The sequence below is a fragment of the Amblyomma americanum genome, chromosome 7, assembly GCF_052857255.1.
Source record: "Amblyomma americanum isolate KBUSLIRL-KWMA chromosome 7, ASM5285725v1, whole genome shotgun sequence".
In the NCBI taxonomy this organism is placed as follows: Eukaryota; Metazoa; Arthropoda; class Arachnida; order Ixodida; family Ixodidae; genus Amblyomma; species Amblyomma americanum.
In genome coordinates this window covers 55542035-55561375 of record NC_135503.1, presented here as the reverse complement: position 1 = coordinate 55561375, position 19341 = coordinate 55542035, and the positions used below count along the sequence as shown (strand labels likewise).

At 43.0% G+C, this 19341-nt stretch overlaps 2 protein-coding genes across 2 annotated transcripts in view; both read right to left on the bottom strand.

The window, feature by feature from the left end:
- LOC144099150 (uncharacterized) overlaps positions 1 to 19341 on the bottom strand; it is a 271400-nt gene that overhangs the window by 30772 nt on the left and 221287 nt on the right. The window lies entirely within an intron of this gene.
- LOC144096808 (uncharacterized) lies at positions 13290 to 18066 on the bottom strand. Its single transcript, XM_077629683.1, has 2 exons — positions 18034 to 18066; positions 13290 to 14843 (listed from the first exon to the last, which is right to left on the bottom strand). Exons 1-2 carry the CDS (start codon positions 18064 to 18066, stop codon positions 13860 to 13862), a joined length of 1017 nt encoding a protein of 338 aa, XP_077485809.1. The 3' UTR covers positions 13290 to 13859.

The following is a 19341-nucleotide window of genomic DNA, read 5'->3' as shown; positions in this document are numbered from 1 at the left end:
ATAATTAATGCCACTATCAGCAGGGTGAGTATTTTAGGCCATAAAATAGAGAGCAAGGATCTTGGTGAGGAGAACATAACCACTCTGTAGAGTCTGGAAAGCACAGCAGTAAGATCTCCTTTCAAGAATTAGACACGCATGAGTTTTTAAAGAATTTATGCCACAATCAGCAGAGTATGTATTTTTGGCCATAAAATAGACAGCAATGATCTTGGTGAGGATAACATGACCACTCTGGAGAGTATGGAAAGCGCAGCATAAGATCTGCTTTTAAGAATTAGACACGCATGAGTTTTTAAAGAATTTATGCCACAATCAGCCGAGAGAGTAATTTTGGCCATAAAATAGAAAGCAAGGATCTTGGTGAGAACATGACCACTCTGGAGAGTCTGCAAAGCGCAGCAGTAAGATCTGCTTTCAAGAATTAGACACGCAAGAGTTTTTGAAGAATTTATGCCACTATCAGTACAGTATGTCATTTTGGCCATATAATAGAGAGCAAGTATCTTGGTAAGAACATGACCACTCTGGAGAGACTGGAAAGCGCAGCAGTAAGATCTGCTTTCAAGAAGTAGACACGCATCAGTTTTTAAAGAATTTATGCCACTATCAGCGTGGCGAGTATTTTTGGCCATTTAATAGAGAGCAAGGATCTTGGTGAGAACATGACCACTCTGGAGAGTCTGGAAAGCGCAGCAGTAAGATCTGCTTTCAAGAAGTAGACTTGCATCAGTTTTTAAATAATTAATGCCACTATCAGCCGAGTGGGTAATTTTGGCCATAAAATAGAGAGCAAGGATCTTTTTGAGAAGAACATGACCAGTATGGAGAGTCTGGAAAGTGCAGCAGTAAGATCTGCTTTCAAGAAGTAGACACGCATCAGTTTTCGAAGAAATAATTAATGCCACTATCAGCAGGGTGAGTATTTTAGGCCATAAAATAGAGACAAAGGATCTTGGTGAGGATAACATGACCACTCTGGACAGCATGGAAAGTGGAGAATAAGATCTGCTTTCAAGTAGACACTCATCAGTTATTAAATAATTAATGCAATTATCAGCAGAGTGCATATTTTTGGCCATAAAATAGAGAGCAAGGATCTTGGTGAGGAGAACATGACCACTATGTAGAGTCTGGAAAGTGCAGCAGTAAGATCTGTTTTCAAGAAGCAGACACGCATCAGTTTTAGAAGAAATAATTAATGCCACTATCAGCAGGGTGAGTATTTTAGGCCATAAAATAAGAGAGCAAGGATCTTGGTGAGGATAACATGACCACTCTGGAGAGCATGGAAAGCGGAGCTTAAGATCTCCTTTCAAGTAGACACTCATCAGTTATTAAATAATTAATGCGACTATCAGCAGAGTGCATATTTTTGGCCAAAAAATAGAGACCAAGGATATTGGTGAGGAGAACATGATCACTCTGGAGAGTCTGGAAAGCACAGCAGTAAGATCTGCTTTCAAGAAGTAGACACGCATGAGTTTTTAAAGAATTTATGCCACTATCAGCAGAGTGCATATTTTTGGCCATAATATAGAGACCAAGGATATTGGTGAGGAGAACATGATCACTCTGGAGAGTCTGGAAAGCACAGCAGTAAGATCTGCTTTCAAGAAGTAGACACGCATGAGTTTTTAAAGAATTTATGCCACTATCAGCAGAGTGCATATTTTTGGCCATAATATAGAGAGCAAGGATCTTGGTGAGGATAACATGACCACTCTGGAGAGTATGGAAAGCGCAGCATAAGATCTGCTTTCAAGCAGACACTCATCAGTTTTTAAAGAATTTATGCCACTATCAGCAGAGTGCATATTTTAGGCCATAAAATAGAGAGCAAGGATCTTGGTGAGGAGAACATAACCACTCTGTAGAGTCTGGAAAGCACAGCAGTAAGATCTCCTTTCAAGAATTAGACACGCATGAGTTTTTAAAGAATTTATGCCACAATCAGCAGAGTATGTATTTTTGGCCATAAAATAGACAGCAATGATCTTGGTGAGGATAACATGACCACTCTGGAGAGTATGGAAAGCGCAGCATAAGATCTGCTTTTAAGAATTAGACACGCATGAGTTTTTAAAGAATTTATGCCACAATCAGCCGAGAGAGTAATTTTGGCCATAAAATAGAAAGCAAGGATCTTGGTGAGAACATGACCACTCTGGAGAGTCTGGAAAGCGCAGCAGTAAGATCTGCTTTCAAGAATTAGACACGCAAGAGTTTTTGAAGAATTTATGCCACTATCAGTACAGTATGTCATTTTGGCCATATAATAGAGAGCACGTATCTTGGTAAGAACATGACCACTCTGGAGAGACTGGAAAGCGCAGCAGTAAGATCTGCTTTCAAGAAGTAGACACGCATCAGTTCTTAAAGAATTTATGCCACTATCAGCGTGGCGAGTATTTTTGGCCATTTAATAGAGAGCAAGGATCTTGGTGAGAACATGACCACTCTGGAGAGTCTGGAAAGCGCAGCAGTAAGATCTGCTTTCAAGAAGTAGACTTGCATCAGTTTTTAAATAATTAATGCCACTATCAGCCGAGTGGGTAATTTTGGCCATAAAATAGAGAGCAAGGATCTTTTTGAGAAGAACATGACCAGTATGGAGAGTCTGGAAAGTGCAGCAGTAAGATCTGTTTTCAAGAAGTAGACACGCATCAGTTTTCGAAGAAATAATTAATGCCACTATCAGCAGGGTGAGTATTTTAGGCCATAAAATAGAGACAAAGGATCTTGGTGAGGATAACATGACCACTCTGGACAGCATGGAAAGCGGAGAATAAGATCTGCTTTCAAGTAGACACTCATCAGTTATTAAATAATAATTGCAATTATCAGCAGAGTGCATATTTTTGGCCATAAAATAGAGAGCAAGGATCTTGGTGAGGAGAACATGACCACTATGTAGAGTCTGGAAAGTGCAGCAGTAAGATCTGTTTTCAAGAAGCAGACACGCATCAGTTTTAGAAGAAATAATTAATGCCACTATCAGCAGGGTGAGTATTTTAGGCCATAAAATAAGAGAGCAAGGATCTTGGTGAGGATAACATGACCACTCTGGAGAGCATGGAAAGCGGAGCTTAAGATCTCCTTTCAAGTAGACACTCATCAGTTATTAAATAATTAATGCGACTATCAGCAGAGTGCATATTTTTGGCCAAAAAATAGAGACCAAGGATATTGGTGAGGAGAACATGATCACTCTGGAGAGTCTGGAAAGCACAGCAGTAAGATCTGCTTTCAAGAAGTAGACACGCATGAGTTTTTAAAGAATTTATGCCACTATCAGCAGAGTGCATATTTTTGGCCATAATATAGAGAGCAAGGATCTTGGTGAGGATAACATGACCACTCTGGAGAGTATGGAAAGCGCAGCATAAGATCTGCTTTCAAGCAGACACTCATCAGTTATTAAATAATTAATGCGACTATCAGCAGAGTGCATATTTTTGGCCATAAAATAGAGAGCAAGGATCTTGGTGAGGATAACATGACCACTCTGGAGAGTATAGAAAGCGCAGCATAAGATCTGCTTTCAAGCAGACACTCATCAGTTATTAAATAATTAATGTGACTATCAGCAGAGTGCGTATTTTTGGCCATAAAATTGAGAGCAAGGATTTTGGTGAGGATAACATGACCACTCTGGAGAGCATGGAAAGCGGAGCATAAGATCTGCTTTCAAGCAGACACTCATCAGTTATTAAATAATTAATGCGACTATCAGCAGAGTGCATATTTTTGGCCATAAAATAGAGAGCAAGGATCTTGGTGAGGATAACATGACCACTCTGGAGAGAATGGAAAGCGCAGCATAAGATCTGCTTTCAAGCAGACACTCATCAGTTATTAAAAAACTTATGAGACTATCAGCAGAGTGCGTATTTTTGGCCATAAAATAGAGGGCAAGGATCTTGGTGAGGATAACATGACCACTCTGGAGAAAACGAAAAGATCTGCTTTCAAGCAGACACTCATCAGTTTTCACAGAATTTATGCCACAATCAGCAGAGTATGTATTTTTGGCCATAAAATAGAGAGCAAGGATCTTGGTGAGGATAACATGACCACTCTGGAGAAAACGGAAAGCGCAGCATAAGATCTGCTTTCAAGCAGACACTCATCAGTTAGTAAATAATTAATGCGACTATCAGCAGAGTGCGTATTTTTGGCCATAAAATAAAGAGCAAGGATCTTGGTGAGGATAACATGACCACTCTGGAGAGTCTGGAAAGCACAGCAGTAAGATCTTTCAAGAATTAGACACGCATGAGTTTTTAAAGAATTTATGGCACAATCAGCAGAGTATGTATTTTTGGCCATAAAATAGAGAGCAAGGATCTTGGCGTGGATAACATGACCACTCTGGAGAGTATGGAAAGCGCAGCATAAGATCTGCTTTCAAGTAGGCACGCATCAGTTTTTAAATAATGCCACTATCAGCAGGGTGAGTATTTTAGGCCATAAAATAGAGATCAAGGACATTGGTGAGGAGAACATGACACTCTGGAGAGTCTGGAAAGCGCAGCAGTAAGATCTGCTTTCAAGTAGAAGACACGCATCAGTTTTTAAAGAATTAATGCCACTATCAGCAGGGTGAGTATTTTTGGCCATAAAATAGAGAGCAAGGACCTTGGTAAGAACATGATACTCTGGAGAGTCTGGAAAGCGCAGCAGTAAGATCTGCTTTCAAGAACGAGACACGCATCAGTTTTTAAAGAATTAATGCCACTATCATTACAGTAAGTATTTTTGGCCATAACATAGAGAGCAAGGGTCATGGTGAGGAGAACATGACCACTCTGGAGAGTCAGTTAAGCGCAGAAGTAAGATGTGCTTTCCAGAAGCAGACTCGCATCAGTTTTTAAAAATTTATTGCCACTATCAGCAGAGTGAGTATTTTTGGCCATAAAATAGAGAGAAAGGAACTTGGTGACGAGAACATGACCACTCTGGAGTCTGTTAAGCGCAGCAGTAAGATGTGCTTTCAAGAAGTAGACTTGCATCAGTTTTCAGGGAACTAATGCCACTATCAGCAGTGGCCATTTTTGGCCATAAAATAGAGAGCAAGGGTCATGGTGAGGAGAACATGACCACTCCGGAGAGTCTGTTAAGCGCAGCAGTAAGATGTGCTTTCAAGATGTAGACTCGCATCAGTTTTTAAAGAATTATTGCCACTATCAGCAGAGCGAGTATTTTTGGCCATAAAGTAGAGAGCAAGGGTCATGGTGAGGAGAACATGACCACTCTGGAGAGTCTGGAAAGCACAGCAGTAAGATCTGCTTTCAAGAAGTAGACACGCATGAGTTTTTAAAGAATTTATGCCACTATCAGCAGAGTGCATATTTTTGGCTATAAGATAGAGAGCATGGATCTTGGTGAGGATAACATGACCAGTATGGAGAGTATGGAAAGCGCAGCATAAGATCTGCTTTCAAGTAGCCACGCATCAGTTTTTAAAATAATTAATGCCACTATCAGCAGAGCATTTTGGCCATAAAATAGAGAGCAAGGAATTTGGTGAGCAGAACATGACCACTCTGGAGAGTGTGGAAAGCGTAACAGTAAGATCTGTTTTCTAGAACTAGACACGCATCAGTTTTTAAAGAATTTATGCCACAATATGCAGAGTATGTATTTTTGGCCATAAAATAGAGAGCAAGGATCTTGGTGAGGATAACATGACCACTCTGGATAAAATGGAAAGCGCAGCATAAGATCTGCTTTCAAGCAGACACTCATCAGTTATTAAATAATTAATGCAACTATCAGCAGAGTGCGTATTTTTGGCCATAAAATAAAGAGCAAGGATCTTGGTGAGGATAACATGACCCCTCTGGAGAGTCCAGAAAGCACAGCAGTAAGATCTCCTTTCAAGAATTAGACACGCATGAGTTTTTAAAGAATTTATGCCACAATCAGCAGAGTATGTATTTTTGGCCATAAAATAGAGAGCAAGGATCTTAGTGAGGATAACATGACCACTCTGGAGAGTATGGAAAGCGCAGCATAAGATCTGCTTTCAAGTAGGCACGCATCAGTTTTTAAATAATTAATGCCACTATCAGCAGAGCGAGTATTTTTTGGCCATAAAATAGAGAGCAAGGAACTTGGTGAGGATAACATGATACCACTCTGGAGAAAATGGAAAGCGCAGCATAAGATCTGCTTTCAAGCAGACACTCATCAGTTATTAAATAATTAATGCCACTATCAGCAGAGTAAGTATTTTTGGCAATAACATAGAGAGCAAGGATCTTGGTGAGGAGAACATGACCACTCTGGAGAGTCTGGAAAGCACAGCAGTAAGATTTGCTTTGAAGAAGTAGACACGCATGAGTTTTCGAAGAAATAATTAATGCCACTATCAGCAGGGTGAGTATTTTAGGCCATAAAATAGAGAGCAAGGATCTTGGTGAGGAGAACATAACCACTCTGTAGAGTCTGGAAAGCACAGCAGTAAGATCTCCTTTCAAGAATTAGACACGCATGAGTTTTTAAAGAATTTATGCCACAATCAGCAGAGTATGTATTTTTGGCCATAAAATAGACAGCAATGATCTTGGTGAGGATAACATGACCACTCTGGAGAGTATGGAAAGCGCAGCATAAGATCTGCTTTTAAGAATTAGACACGCATGAGTTTTTAAAGAATTTATGCCACAATCAGCCGAGAGAGTAATTTTGGCCATAAAATAGAAAGCAAGGATCTTGGTGAGAACATGACCACTCTGGAGAGTCTGGAAAGCGCAGCAGTAAGATCTGCTTTCAAGAATTAGACACGCAAGAGTTTTTGAAGAATTTATGCCACTATCAGTACAGTATGTCATTTTGGCCATATAATAGAGAGCACGTATCTTGGTAAGAACATGACCACTCTGGAGAGACTGGAAAGCGCAGCAGTAAGATCTGCTTTCAAGAAGTAGACACGCATCAGTTTTTAAAGAATTTATGCCACTATCAGCGTGGCGAGTATTTTTGGCCATTTAATAGAGAGCAAGGATCTTGGTGAGAACATGACCACTCTGGAGAGTCTGGAAAGCGCAGCAGTAAGATCTGCTTTCAAGAAGTAGACTTGCATCAGTTTTTAAATAATTAATGCCACTATCAGCCGAGTGGGTAATTTTGGCCATAAAATAGAGAGCAAGGATCTTTTTGAGAAGAACATGACCAGTATGGAGAGTCTGGAAAGTGCAGCAGTAAGATCTGTTTTCAAGAAGTAGACACGCATCAGTTTTCGAAGAAATAATTAATGCCACTATCAGCAGGGTGAGTATTTTAGGCCATAAAATAGAGACAAAGGATCTTGGTGAGGATAACATGACCACTCTGGACAGCATGGAAAGCGGAGAATAAGATCTGCTTTCAAGTAGACACTCATCAGTTATTAAATAATTAATGCAATTATCAGCAGAGTGCATATTTTTGGCCATAAAATAGAGAGCAAGGATCTTGGTGAGGAGAACATGACCACTATGTAGAGTCTGGAAAGTGCAGCAGTAAGATCTGTTTTCAAGAAGCAGACACGCATCAGTTTTAGAAGAAATAATTAATGCCACTATCAGCAGGGTGAGTATTTTAGGCCATAAAATAAGAGAGCAAGGATCTTGGTGAGGAGAACATGACCACTCTGGAGAGCATGGAAAGCGGAGCTTAAGATCTCCTTTCAAGTAGACACTCATCAGTTATTAAATAATTAATGCGACTATCAGCAGAGTGCATATTTTTGGCCAAAAAATAGAGACCAAGGATATTGGTGAGGAGAACATGATCACTCTGGAGAGTCTGGAAAGCACAGCAGTAAGATCTGCTTTCAAGAAGTAGACACGCATGAGTTTTTAAAGAATTTATGCCACTATCAGCAGAGTGCATATTTTTGGCCATAATATAGAGAGCAAGGATCTTGGTGAGGATAACATGACCACTCTGGAGAGTATGGAAAGCGCAGCATAAGATCTGCTTTCAAGCAGACACTCATCAGTTATTAAATAATTAATGCGACTATCAGCAGAGTGCATATTTTTGGCCATAAAATAGAGAGCAAGGATCTTGGTGAGGATAACATGACCACTCTGGAGAGTATAGAAAGCGCAGCATAAGATCTGCTTTCAAGCAGACACTCATCAGTTATTAAATAATTAATGTGACTATCAGCAGAGTGCGTATTTTTGGCCATAAAATTGAGAGCAAGGATTTTGGTGAGGATAACATGACCACTCTGGAGAGCATGGAAAGCGGAGCATAAGATCTGCTTTCAAGCAGACACTCATCAGTTATTAAATAATTAATGCGACTATCAGCAGAGTGCATATTTTTGGCCATAAAATAGAGAGCAAGGATCTTGGTGAGGATAACATGACCACTCTGGAGAGAATGGAAAGCGCAGCATAAGATCTGCTTTCAAGCAGACACTCATCAGTTATTAAAAAACTTATGAGACTATCAGCAGAGTGCGTATTTTTGGCCATAAAATAGAGGGCAAGGATCTTGGTGAGGATAACATGACCACTCTGGAGAAAACGAAAAGATCTGCTTTCAAGCAGACACTCATCAGTTTTCACAGAATTTATGCCACAATCAGCAGAGTATGTATTTTTGGCCATAAAATAGAGAGCAAGGATCTTGGTGAGGATAACATGACCACTCTGGAGAAAACGGAAAGCGCAGCATAAGATCTGCTTTCAAGCAGACACTCATCAGTTAGTAAATAATTAATGCGACTATCAGCAGAGTGCGTATTTTTGGCCATAAAATAAAGAGCAAGGATCTTGGTGAGGATAACATGACCACTCTGGAGAGTCTGGAAAGCACAGCAGTAAGATCTTTCAAGAATTAGACACGCATGAGTTTTTAAAGAATTTATGGCACAATCAGCAGAGTATGTATTTTTGGCCATAAAATAGAGAGCAAGGATCTTGGCGTGGATAACATGACCACTCTGGAGAGTATGGAAAGCGCAGCATAAGATCTGCTTTCAAGTAGGCACGCATCAGTTTTTAAATAATGCCACTATCAGCAGGGTGAGTATTTTAGGCCATAAAATAGAGATCAAGGACATTGGTGAGGAGAACATGACACTCTGGAGAGTCTGGAAAGCGCAGCAGTAAGATCTGCTTTCAAGTAGAAGACACGCATCAGTTTTTAAAGAATTAATGCCACTATCAGCAGGGTGAGTATTTTTGGCCATAAAATAGAGAGCAAGGACCTTGGTAAGAACATGATACTCTGGAGAGTCTGGAAAGCGCAGCAGTAAGATCTGCTTTCAAGAACGAGACACGCATCAGTTTTTAAAGAATTAATGCCACTATCATTACAGTAAGTATTTTTGGCCATAACATAGAGAGCAAGGGTCATGGTGAGGAGAACATGACCACTCTGGAGAGTCAGTTAAGCGCAGAAGTAAGATGTGCTTTCCAGAAGCAGACTCGCATCAGTTTTTAAAAATTTATTGCCACTATCAGCAGAGTGAGTATTTTTGGCCATAAAATAGAGAGAAAGGAACTTGGTGACGAGAACATGACCACTCTGGAGTCTGTTAAGCGCAGCAGTAAGATGTGCTTTCAAGAAGTAGACTTGCATCAGTTTTCAGGGAACTAATGCCACTATCAGCAGTGGCCATTTTTGGCCATAAAATAGAGAGCAAGGGTCATGGTGAGGAGAACATGACCACTCCGGAGAGTCTGTTAAGCGCAGCAGTAAGATGTGCTTTCAAGATGTAGACTCGCATCAGTTTTTAAAGAATTATTGCCACTATCAGCAGAGCGAGTATTTTTGGCCATAAAGTAGAGAGCAAGGGTCATGGTGAGGAGAACATGACCACTCTGGAGAGTCTGGAAAGCACAGCAGTAAGATCTGCTTTCAAGAAGTAGACACGCATGAGTTTTTAAAGAATTTATGCCACTATCAGCAGAGTGCATACTTTTGGCTATAAGATAGAGAGCATGGATCTTGGTGAGGATAACATGACCAGTATGGAGAGTATGGAAAGCGCAGCATAAGATCTGCTTTCAAGTAGCCACGCATCAGTTTTTAAAATAATTAATGCCACTATCAGCAGAGCATTTTGGCCATAAAATAGAGAGCAAGGAATTTGGTGAGCAGAACATGACCACTCTGGAGAGTGTGGAAAGCGTAACAGTAAGATCTGTTTTCTAGAACTAGACACGCATCAGTTTTTAAAGAATTTATGCCACAATATGCAGAGTATGTATTTTTGGCCATAAAATAGAGAGCAAGGATCTTGGTGAGGATAACATGACCACTCTGGATAAAATGGAAAGCGCAGCATAAGATCTGCTTTCAAGCAGACACTCATCAGTTATTAAATAATTAATGCAACTATCAGCAGAGTGCGTATTTTTGGCCATAAAATAAAGAGCAAGGATCTTGGTGAGGATAACATGACCCCTCTGGAGAGTCCAGAAAGCACAGCAGTAAGATCTCCTTTCAAGAATTAGACACGCATGAGTTTTTAAAGAATTTATGCCACAATCAGCAGAGTATGTATTTTTGGCCATAAAATAGAGAGCAAGGATCTTAGTGAGGATAACATGACCACTCTGGAGAGTATGGAAAGCGCAGCATAAGATCTGCTTTCAAGTAGGCACGCATCAGTTTTTAAATAATTAATGCCACTATCAGCAGAGCGAGTATTTTTTGGCCATAAAATAGAGAGCAAGGAACTTGGTGAGGATAACATGATACCACTCTGGAGAAAATGGAAAGCGCAGCATAAGATCTGCTTTCAAGCAGACACTCATCAGTTATTAAATAATTAATGCCACTATCAGCAGAGTAAGTATTTTTGGCAATAACATAGAGAGCAAGGATCTTGGTGAGGATAACATGACCACCCTGGAGAGTCTGGAAAGCACAGAAAGTAAGATCTGCTTTCAAGAATTAGACACGCATGAGTGTTTCACTTCACTTCACTTCACTTTATTACCTTAAAGACCCCACTTTGGGGGTGTTACATAAGGGGTGGGAGTACAAATATGGGTTGAATATGGTTGCTTACATGATATTTATGAAATGCATATTTAAATTGTTCACAAAACTTGATTGGCAGGTGATGGCATCAACGTCGTGGGGAAGGCCATTCCAGTCTTTAGCAGTGCGAAGAAAAAAGGATGCAGAAAAAGTGACGGTGCGGGAGCGTTGGCATGACACTTGCAGTGGATGGCCGGTGCGATGAGATATGCGAGCGGGCGGTGTGATGTAGGGTGGTTGTCCGAGGGAACTGTAAAAAAACTTATGAAACAGACTAAGAGAAGCAATGCGACGACGATGGGCAAGAGTTGGTAAACCTGATTGTAGTTTAAGTGACGATACACTGATGTCGTATGAATAGGCAGAATGAATGAACCTCGTGGCGCGATTTTGGACAGATTCTAGTGAACTGATGAGATATGCTTGTTGCGGGCTCCAGATAGCAGATGCGTATTCTAGTTTTGGTCGAATGAGTGATTGGTAGGCGAGAAGTTTAATACTTTGAGGGGCGTGCCGTAGGTGACGTTTCAAAAAACCCAATGACCGGTTAGCTGATGCGACGATGTTCGTTACATGAGAGCGCCAGGAGAGATCCTGGCACAAGGTGACACCTAGGTACTTGTATGAGTATACAGATTCTAGTGGAACGTTAGCAACGGAGTAAGAGAAAATATGGGGGTTACGCCGGCGGTGAAAAGATACGAGTTTACATTTATTAGGATTAAGCGACATTAGCCAGTCATCGCACCAGGCATGCACTGTGTCAATGTCGTTTTGCAGCTGTGATTGGTCAAAGGTGTTGGAAATCGTGTGGTAAATAACGCAGTCGTCTGCAAACAGACGAACATTGCAAACCAGGTTTGAGGGTAAGTCGTTTATGTAGATTAAGAATAGGAGGGGAGCAAGTACAGAACCTTGGGGTACGCCTGATGTTACTGGAAGAGGGTTGGAACTCTGGCTGTTAACGAGAACAAACTGGGAGCGCTTAGAAAGGAATTCTTCGATCCACAATAAGACGTTAGGATGCAGTTTTAGCATGGTTAGTTTTAGCAGTAAACGCCTGTGGGGAACTTTATCAAATGCTTTAGCAAAGTCTAGAAAAATAGCGTCAGTTTGTAAATTTAGGTCGAGGTTAGAGTGAACGTCATGAAGAAAGACGGCCAGTTGAGTTTCACATGACAAACCCTTGCGAAACCCGTGTTGTGAGGGATGAAAGAAGTTGATAGCGTCAAGAAAGTCCATGATTTGAGAATAGATGACGTGTTCCATGATTTTGCAAGGTATGCTGGTTAATGATATCGGACGGTAATTTAAAGGAGAATCTTTGTTACCGGACTTAAAGACGGGAATGACCTTTCCCACTTTCCAGTCATCCGGAATGGAACCTGTAGAAAGCGACTGTGAAAACAATAACAATAAGTACATTGCAGAAATATTATTAGTGTTGCGCAGTATTTTGGAGTTAATTTCGTCGACGCCGGCCGATGATGAAGTTTTAAGTGTTCAATGAGCGAGGTAATGCCGGCTTCAGAAAACGCGATAGCAGGCATGCTGGACTCTATATTGACGGCGAAAGTTGCAGTTGGTGGGTGAATTTCATTAGTGAACACAGATGAAAAGGCGTTATTAAAAATGTCAGCGCACTCAATGTCATCAGCTTCCTCTCCAGACTCTTTAGTTAGAGTGATGGTATGTGTCGGGTGCTCACTTATGACCTGCCAAAACTTTCTGGGATTGGAAGTCAACAATTTGGGGAGGACGTTGTGAAGGAAAGAGTATTTTGCGTGGCGAATTTCTGATAGATAGGTGCGTTCGGCTGTATAGTATTTTTCCCATGCGCACTCGTCGTATTGCTTTAATTTTGCCGCACGGAAAAGGCGCTTCTTTTTATTGTCGAGTCTTTTTATCGTTTTTGTATACCATGGTTTCTGGCGGTCCGAGTGGAAGCTTATTTTGGGGATGTATCTATCGGTTAGTTCGCTAACCTTTTTCTTAAAACGGGACCAATTGTCATTAACTGAATTATCGTGAAAAGATGCTTCAAATGTTGTGAGATATTGGTTTAATTCAAGACTAAAGGCTTCATAGCTTCCTTTGTCGTAGAGGCGAATAGTTTTGTTTTGATTCTGGCGTCGTGATGGGTGGAACTCAAATGTGGCGTGGATTACTTTATGGTCGCTGATTTCGCGTAGATAAGTGATAGATGAGAGGGCTTCCGGGTGGGTAGTCAAGATTAGATCTAGGATGTTTGCACCGCGGGTCGGTTCAGATACCACTTGAGTTAGGTTGAAGTTTAGGCAGACCTCGATAAAATCATTCGCTTCCCTGTTGCCGACAGCTGTCTGTGTCTGCCAGTTGATTTCTGGAAAATTGAAGTCTCCAAAAAGAATGATATGCGCTTTTGGGTATTTCCTCGTTAATTGGCTGATCACGTCGTTAAGAATTCGAGAGAAATCGGAGTTGGTATTTGGCGCTCTATAACAAACGCCCAGCAGTACGGTTTGGGGCGCAGCGCGACAAAGTAGCCATACTATCTCAAGGTCTGATGGAATATTAATAACTGTACACGAGAACTGATTGCTAACTGCGATGAAAACGCCTCCACCTCGAGCGGATGTGCGATCTTTGCGAAGAAGGTTAAAATTCGGTAAGTCAGCAAGAACTTCAGTATCGGTGATGCCATTAGTGAGCCATGTTTCGGTAAGTATCAGCAAGTTACTAGCAGATGAACACACAAGATTGGAGATGATTTCACGTTTCGGAAGAAAACTACGTATGTTTGTGAAAATCGCCGAAAAGGAAAGATTAGGCTGGGGGGTGGTAGGTACATGAGCGGCTGGGGGCTGGCGGCGCAGCAACCGCTATGGTATCTCTTTTACAGATTGCGATGGTTCGTCGAAGATATATCGTCGGGAACCGATGAACAGGGTTTTGTATCGCAAAGAAAAACGGTTAGTCTTGCTTTTGGCAAATGTAACTAGATGTTTGCGCACATTGCGAACGCGGCGTGAAAAATCTTCACCGACGGAGTAGTCAGTGTTCTTGAATTTGCGGCCATTAGCTAGAATTTCGTCCTTCGTTTTGAAAAGTGCGAATTTGGCAATTAACGGACGGCAGCGATCAGGTTCGTGGCGCCCAAGACGGTGAGTGCGGTCTATTGTTTTGGGGTCGAGGGTAATGTCCAAAAATTCGGAGCAATGGCGAATTAGTAGCTTTTCAGAGTCGGCCCACGTTTCAGATGGGTCAGGGTCCGGAATGTTGTAGAATATGAGGTTGTTTCTTCGTGATTGGTTTTCTGCTTCGTCTATGCGATCCTCGAGATCACAGAGCTGGCGAGTTGCCTGGGTGGTGTGAGTGCTTAGGCCTTCTATCTCTGTGCGTAGTGACTGTATGGTTTGGTAATGACCTTCAAGAGCGCTGATGCGCCTGCTTAGATCAGAAATAAGGTTGTCTGTTGTTAGTAGCTGGTTTTTGAGGTCTGTAACTTCCGCGATTAATGTCGACTGACCGGCGGACAATTTTTTAAGTTCCGTAACTACAGTTTCGAGTGAGGCAGGGCCGGGGTTACTCTCTATGTCGCCGGACAACAAAAGCAAGAAAATAATGACATCAGAACACTCAGTGACAATGGCAAGGCAGCATTGCGGGCTCGGCAGCTGTATCAAAAAGTAATCACTAGATTTCTTAGCGTAAAGACAACATGGCTTACTAACCTGCATGGCGAGGCAGAACGGGTTAAGCGACCGCATCGTGGCACAGCCACCGAGCCCACAAAGCGACGCCGGTGGCCGAAGCTGCTTAAAAGCTGGAGCGGGAGAGGATGTTGATGGCGATGGTGTTTCCAACTGTCTGTCGAGGGTGCAGTGCACTGGTGAGGTCAGCGCACGATCGGGCGAAGCGGTGATGGCGCAAGGCTGGCACATATCGGTTCGGTTGAGAGCGGGCGTCCATTCCGGCGAGATGTCCGGTGGACAGGCAGCAAGAGGGGCGGGGAAAAGCGTGGTAATCCAGAGGGGAGCGATCACCTGCATGGCGAGGCAGAACGGGTTAAGCGACCGCATCGTGGCACAGCCACCGAGCCCACAAAGCGACGCCGGTGGCCGAAGCTGCTTAAAAGCTGGAGCGGGAGAGGATGTTGATGGCGATGGTGTTTCCAACTGTCTGTCGAGGGTGCAGTGCACTGGTGAGGTCAGCGCACGATCGGGCGAAGCGGTGATGGCGCAAGGCTGGCACATATCGGTTCGGTTGAGAGCGGGCGTCCATTCCGGCGAGATGTCCGGTGGACAGGCAGCAAGAGGGGCGGGGAAAAGCGTGGTAATCCAGAGGGGAGCGATCACCTGCATGGCGAGGCAGAACGGGTTAAGCGACCGCATCGTGGCACAGCCACCGAGCCCACAAAGCGACGCCGGTGGCCGAAGCTGCTTAAAAGCTGGAGCGGGAGAGGATGTTGATGGCGATGGTGTTTCCAACTGTCTGTCGAGGGTGCAGTGCACTGGTGAGGTCAGCGCACGATCGGGCGAAGCGGTGATGGCGCAAGGCTGGCACATATCGGTTCGGTTGAGAGCGGGCGTCCATTCCGGCGAGATGTCCGGTGGACAGGCAGCAAGAGGGGCGGGGAAAAGCGTGGTAATCCAGAGGGGAGCGATCACCTGCATGGCGAGGCAGAACGGGTTAAGCGACCGCATCGTGGCACAGCCACCGAGCCCACAAAGCGACGCCGGTGGCCGAAGCTGCTTAAAAGCTGGAGCGGGAGAGGATGTTGATGGCGATGGTGTTTCCAACTGTCTGTCGAGGGTGCAGTGCACTGGTGAGGTCAGCGCACGATCGGGCGAAGCGGTGATGGCGCAAGGCTGGCACATATCGGTTCGGTTGAGAGCGGGCGTCCATTCCGGCGAGATGTCCGGTGGACAGGCAGCAAGAGGGGCGGGGAAAAGCGTGGTAATCCAGAGGGGAGCGATCACCTGCATGGCGAGGCAGAACGGGTTAAGCGACCGCATCGTGGCACAGCCACCGAGCCCACCCACAAAGAATTTATGCCACAATCAGCAGAGTATGTATTTTTGGCCATAAAATAGAGAGCAAGGATCGTGGTGAGGATAACATGACCAATCTGGAGAGTCTGGAAAGAGTAGCAGTAAGATGTGCTCTCAGGAATTAGGCACGCATCAGTTTTCGAAGAAATAATTAATGCCACTATCAGCAGGGTGAGTATTTTAGGCCATAAAATAGAGATCAAGGACCTTGGTGAGGAGAACATGACACTCTGGAGAGTCTGGAAAGCGCAGCAGTAAGATCTGCTTTCAAGTAGTAGACACGCATCAGTTTATAAAGAATTAATGCCACTATCAGCAGAGTGAGTATTTTTGGCCATAACATAGAGAAAGGATCTTGGTGAGGAGAACATGACCACTCTGGAGAAAATGGAAAGCGCAGCATAAGATCTGCTTTCAAGCAGACACTCATCAGTTATTAAATAATTAATGCCACTATCAGCAGAGTAAGTATTTTTGGCAATAACATAGAGAGCAAGGACCTTGATGAGGATAACATGACCACCCTGGAGAGTCTGGAAAGCACAGCAGTAAGATCTGCTTTCAAGAATTAGACACGCATGAGTGTTTAAAGAATTTATGCCACAATCAGCAGAGTATGTATTTTTGGCCATAAAATAGAGAGCAAGGATCGTGGTGAGGATAACATGACCAATCTGGAGAGTCTGGAAAGAGTAGCAGTAAGATGTGCTCTCAGGAATTAGGCACGCATCAGTTTTCGAAGAAATAATTAATGCCACTATCAGCAGGGTGAGTATTTTAGGCCATAAAATAGAGATCAAGGACCTTGGTGAGGAGAACATGACACTCTGGAGAGTCTGGAAAGCGCAGCAGTAAGATCTGCTTTCAAGTAGTAGACACGCATCAGTTTATAAAGAATTAATGCCACTATCAGCAGAGTGAGTATTTTTGGCCACAGCATAGAGAAAGGATCTTGGTGAGGAGAACATGACCACTCTGGAGAGTATGGAAAGCGCAACATAACGTCTGCTTTCAAGTAGGCACGCATAAGTTTTTAAATAATTAATGCCACTATAAGCAGAGCGAGTATTATTGGCCATAAAATAGAGAGCAAGGACCTTGGTAAGAACATGATACTCTGGAGAGTCTGGAAAGCGCAGCAGTAAGATCTGCTTTCAAGAACGAGACACGCATCAGTTTTTAAAGAATTAATGCCACTGTCATTAGAGTAAGTATTTTTGGCCATAACATAGAGAGCAAGGATCTTGGTGAGGAGAACATGAGCACTCTGGAGAGTCTGGAAAGCGCAGCAGTAAGATCTGCTTTCAAGAACGAGACACGCATCAGTTTTGAAAGAATTAATGCCACTATCATTAGAGTGAGTATTTTTGGCCATAACATAGAGAGCAAGGATATTGGTGAGGAGAACATGAGCCCTCTGGAGAGTCTGGAAAGCGCAGCAGTAAGATCTGCTTTCAAGAACGAGACATGCATCAGTTTTTAAAGAATTAATGCCACTATCAGCAGTGGGTATTTTTGGCCATAAAATAGAGAGCAAGGGTCATGGTGAGCAGAACATGACCACTCCGGAGAGTCTGTTAAGCGCAGCAGTAAGATGTGCTTTCAAGATGTAAACTCGCATCAGTTTTTAAAGAATTATTGCCACTATCAGCAGAGCGAGTATTTCTGGCCATAAAGTAGAGAGCAAGGGTCATGGTGAGGAGAACATGACCACGCTGGAGAGTCTGTTAAGCGCAGCAGTAAGATCTGCTTTCAAGTAGACATGCATCAGTTTTTAAAGAATTAATGTCGCTAACAGCAGAGCGAGTATTTTTGGCCATGAAATAGAGAGCAAGGATCTTGGTGAGAACATGATCACTCTGGAGAGTCTGGAAAGCACCCCCAAGCAGTAACATCTGCTTTCAAAAATTAGGCTCATCAGTTTTTAAAGAATTAATGCCACTATCAGCAGAGTATTTTTGGCCATAATATGAAAAGCATATTTACTATGAACATCACATACAACAAACACAATCCACGTGACCATCAGGTTCATTATCATCACCAGCAGCAGCCTGACTACACCCACTGCAGAGAAATGGCTTCTCCTACACCTCTCAAATTAACTCTGTCCTTTGCGAGCTACGCATACCGTATGCTTGCAAACTTCTTAATCTCATCTGTTTACCTTTCTGCCGCACTCTGCTACGCTTGCCTTCTCTTGGAATTCACTCCGTTGCCCTCAAGGACCAGCAGTTATCTTGACTTCACATTACATGCCCTGCCCATGCCCATTTCTTCCCTTGATATTGACTAGGATGTCATTAACCCGCATTTGTTCCCTCATCCATTCTGTCTGCTTCTGCTCTCTTAACGTTAAACCTATCATTTTTCTTTCCATAGCTCGCTGCATTGTCCTTAACTTGAGCTGAATGCTTTTTCTTAGCCACCAGGTTTCTACCTCAAAGGTGAGTACTCGTAAAATACAGCTGTTGTATACTTTTGTCTTGAGGGATATTGGCAAAATGCCAATCATGATCTGAGAGAACCTGCCATATGCACTCCACCCCATTTTTATTCTTCTAGTTATTTCCATCTCAAGACCCGGATCAACAGTCCCTACCTGCCCTAAGGAATATATTCCTTTACCACTTCCAGCACCTCGCTACCAATTGTGATCTGTTGTTGCCTTGCTAGACTGTTGACCATTAATTTGGTTTTCTGCATGTTAATTTCAGACCCAATGCTTTGCTCTGCCTGTCCAACTCATTGATCAAGCTCATGGTTATAAATCACACTACTTTCCTAGAGGAATGCTGATGTTGGCAGGGCTACCACTGAGAAAAGTGGTAGTCAAGCAAGTTGCATAAAGGGCCAGTACACAACCCAGCTTACAGTGTTCCAGATGCGCAATGCAAAAACGGTGCTACCAATTTCTTGAGCCTCCCGGTTTAGCAATACAGATCTATGCAACTACTCCCGCTAGTGAGGCTTGAATTCAAGATGCCTTAGTAAATGCACCCGATGGCTTCTGTCAGTGGCAGGCAGCCCAATGTTGACACAGTACAGCATCCTTGCTCTTCATCATTCCCATGAGGAATATCAAGATTAAGAGTAACCGGCCAGCTAGCCTAGCAGCACCCAAATTAAAGAACATCCAAAACCACAGACCTAAATGGTCAATGGCCAGCACCCGCACTCCAGAAGTCCAAATTATCTACATTTCCAAATTAACCAGGGCCAAATTAACGACACTGTTACTGTTCACGGACACTGTTCACAGACACTGTTCACAAGGGAAAAAGCGAGCTGATGTCTGAAGATTGGGTCT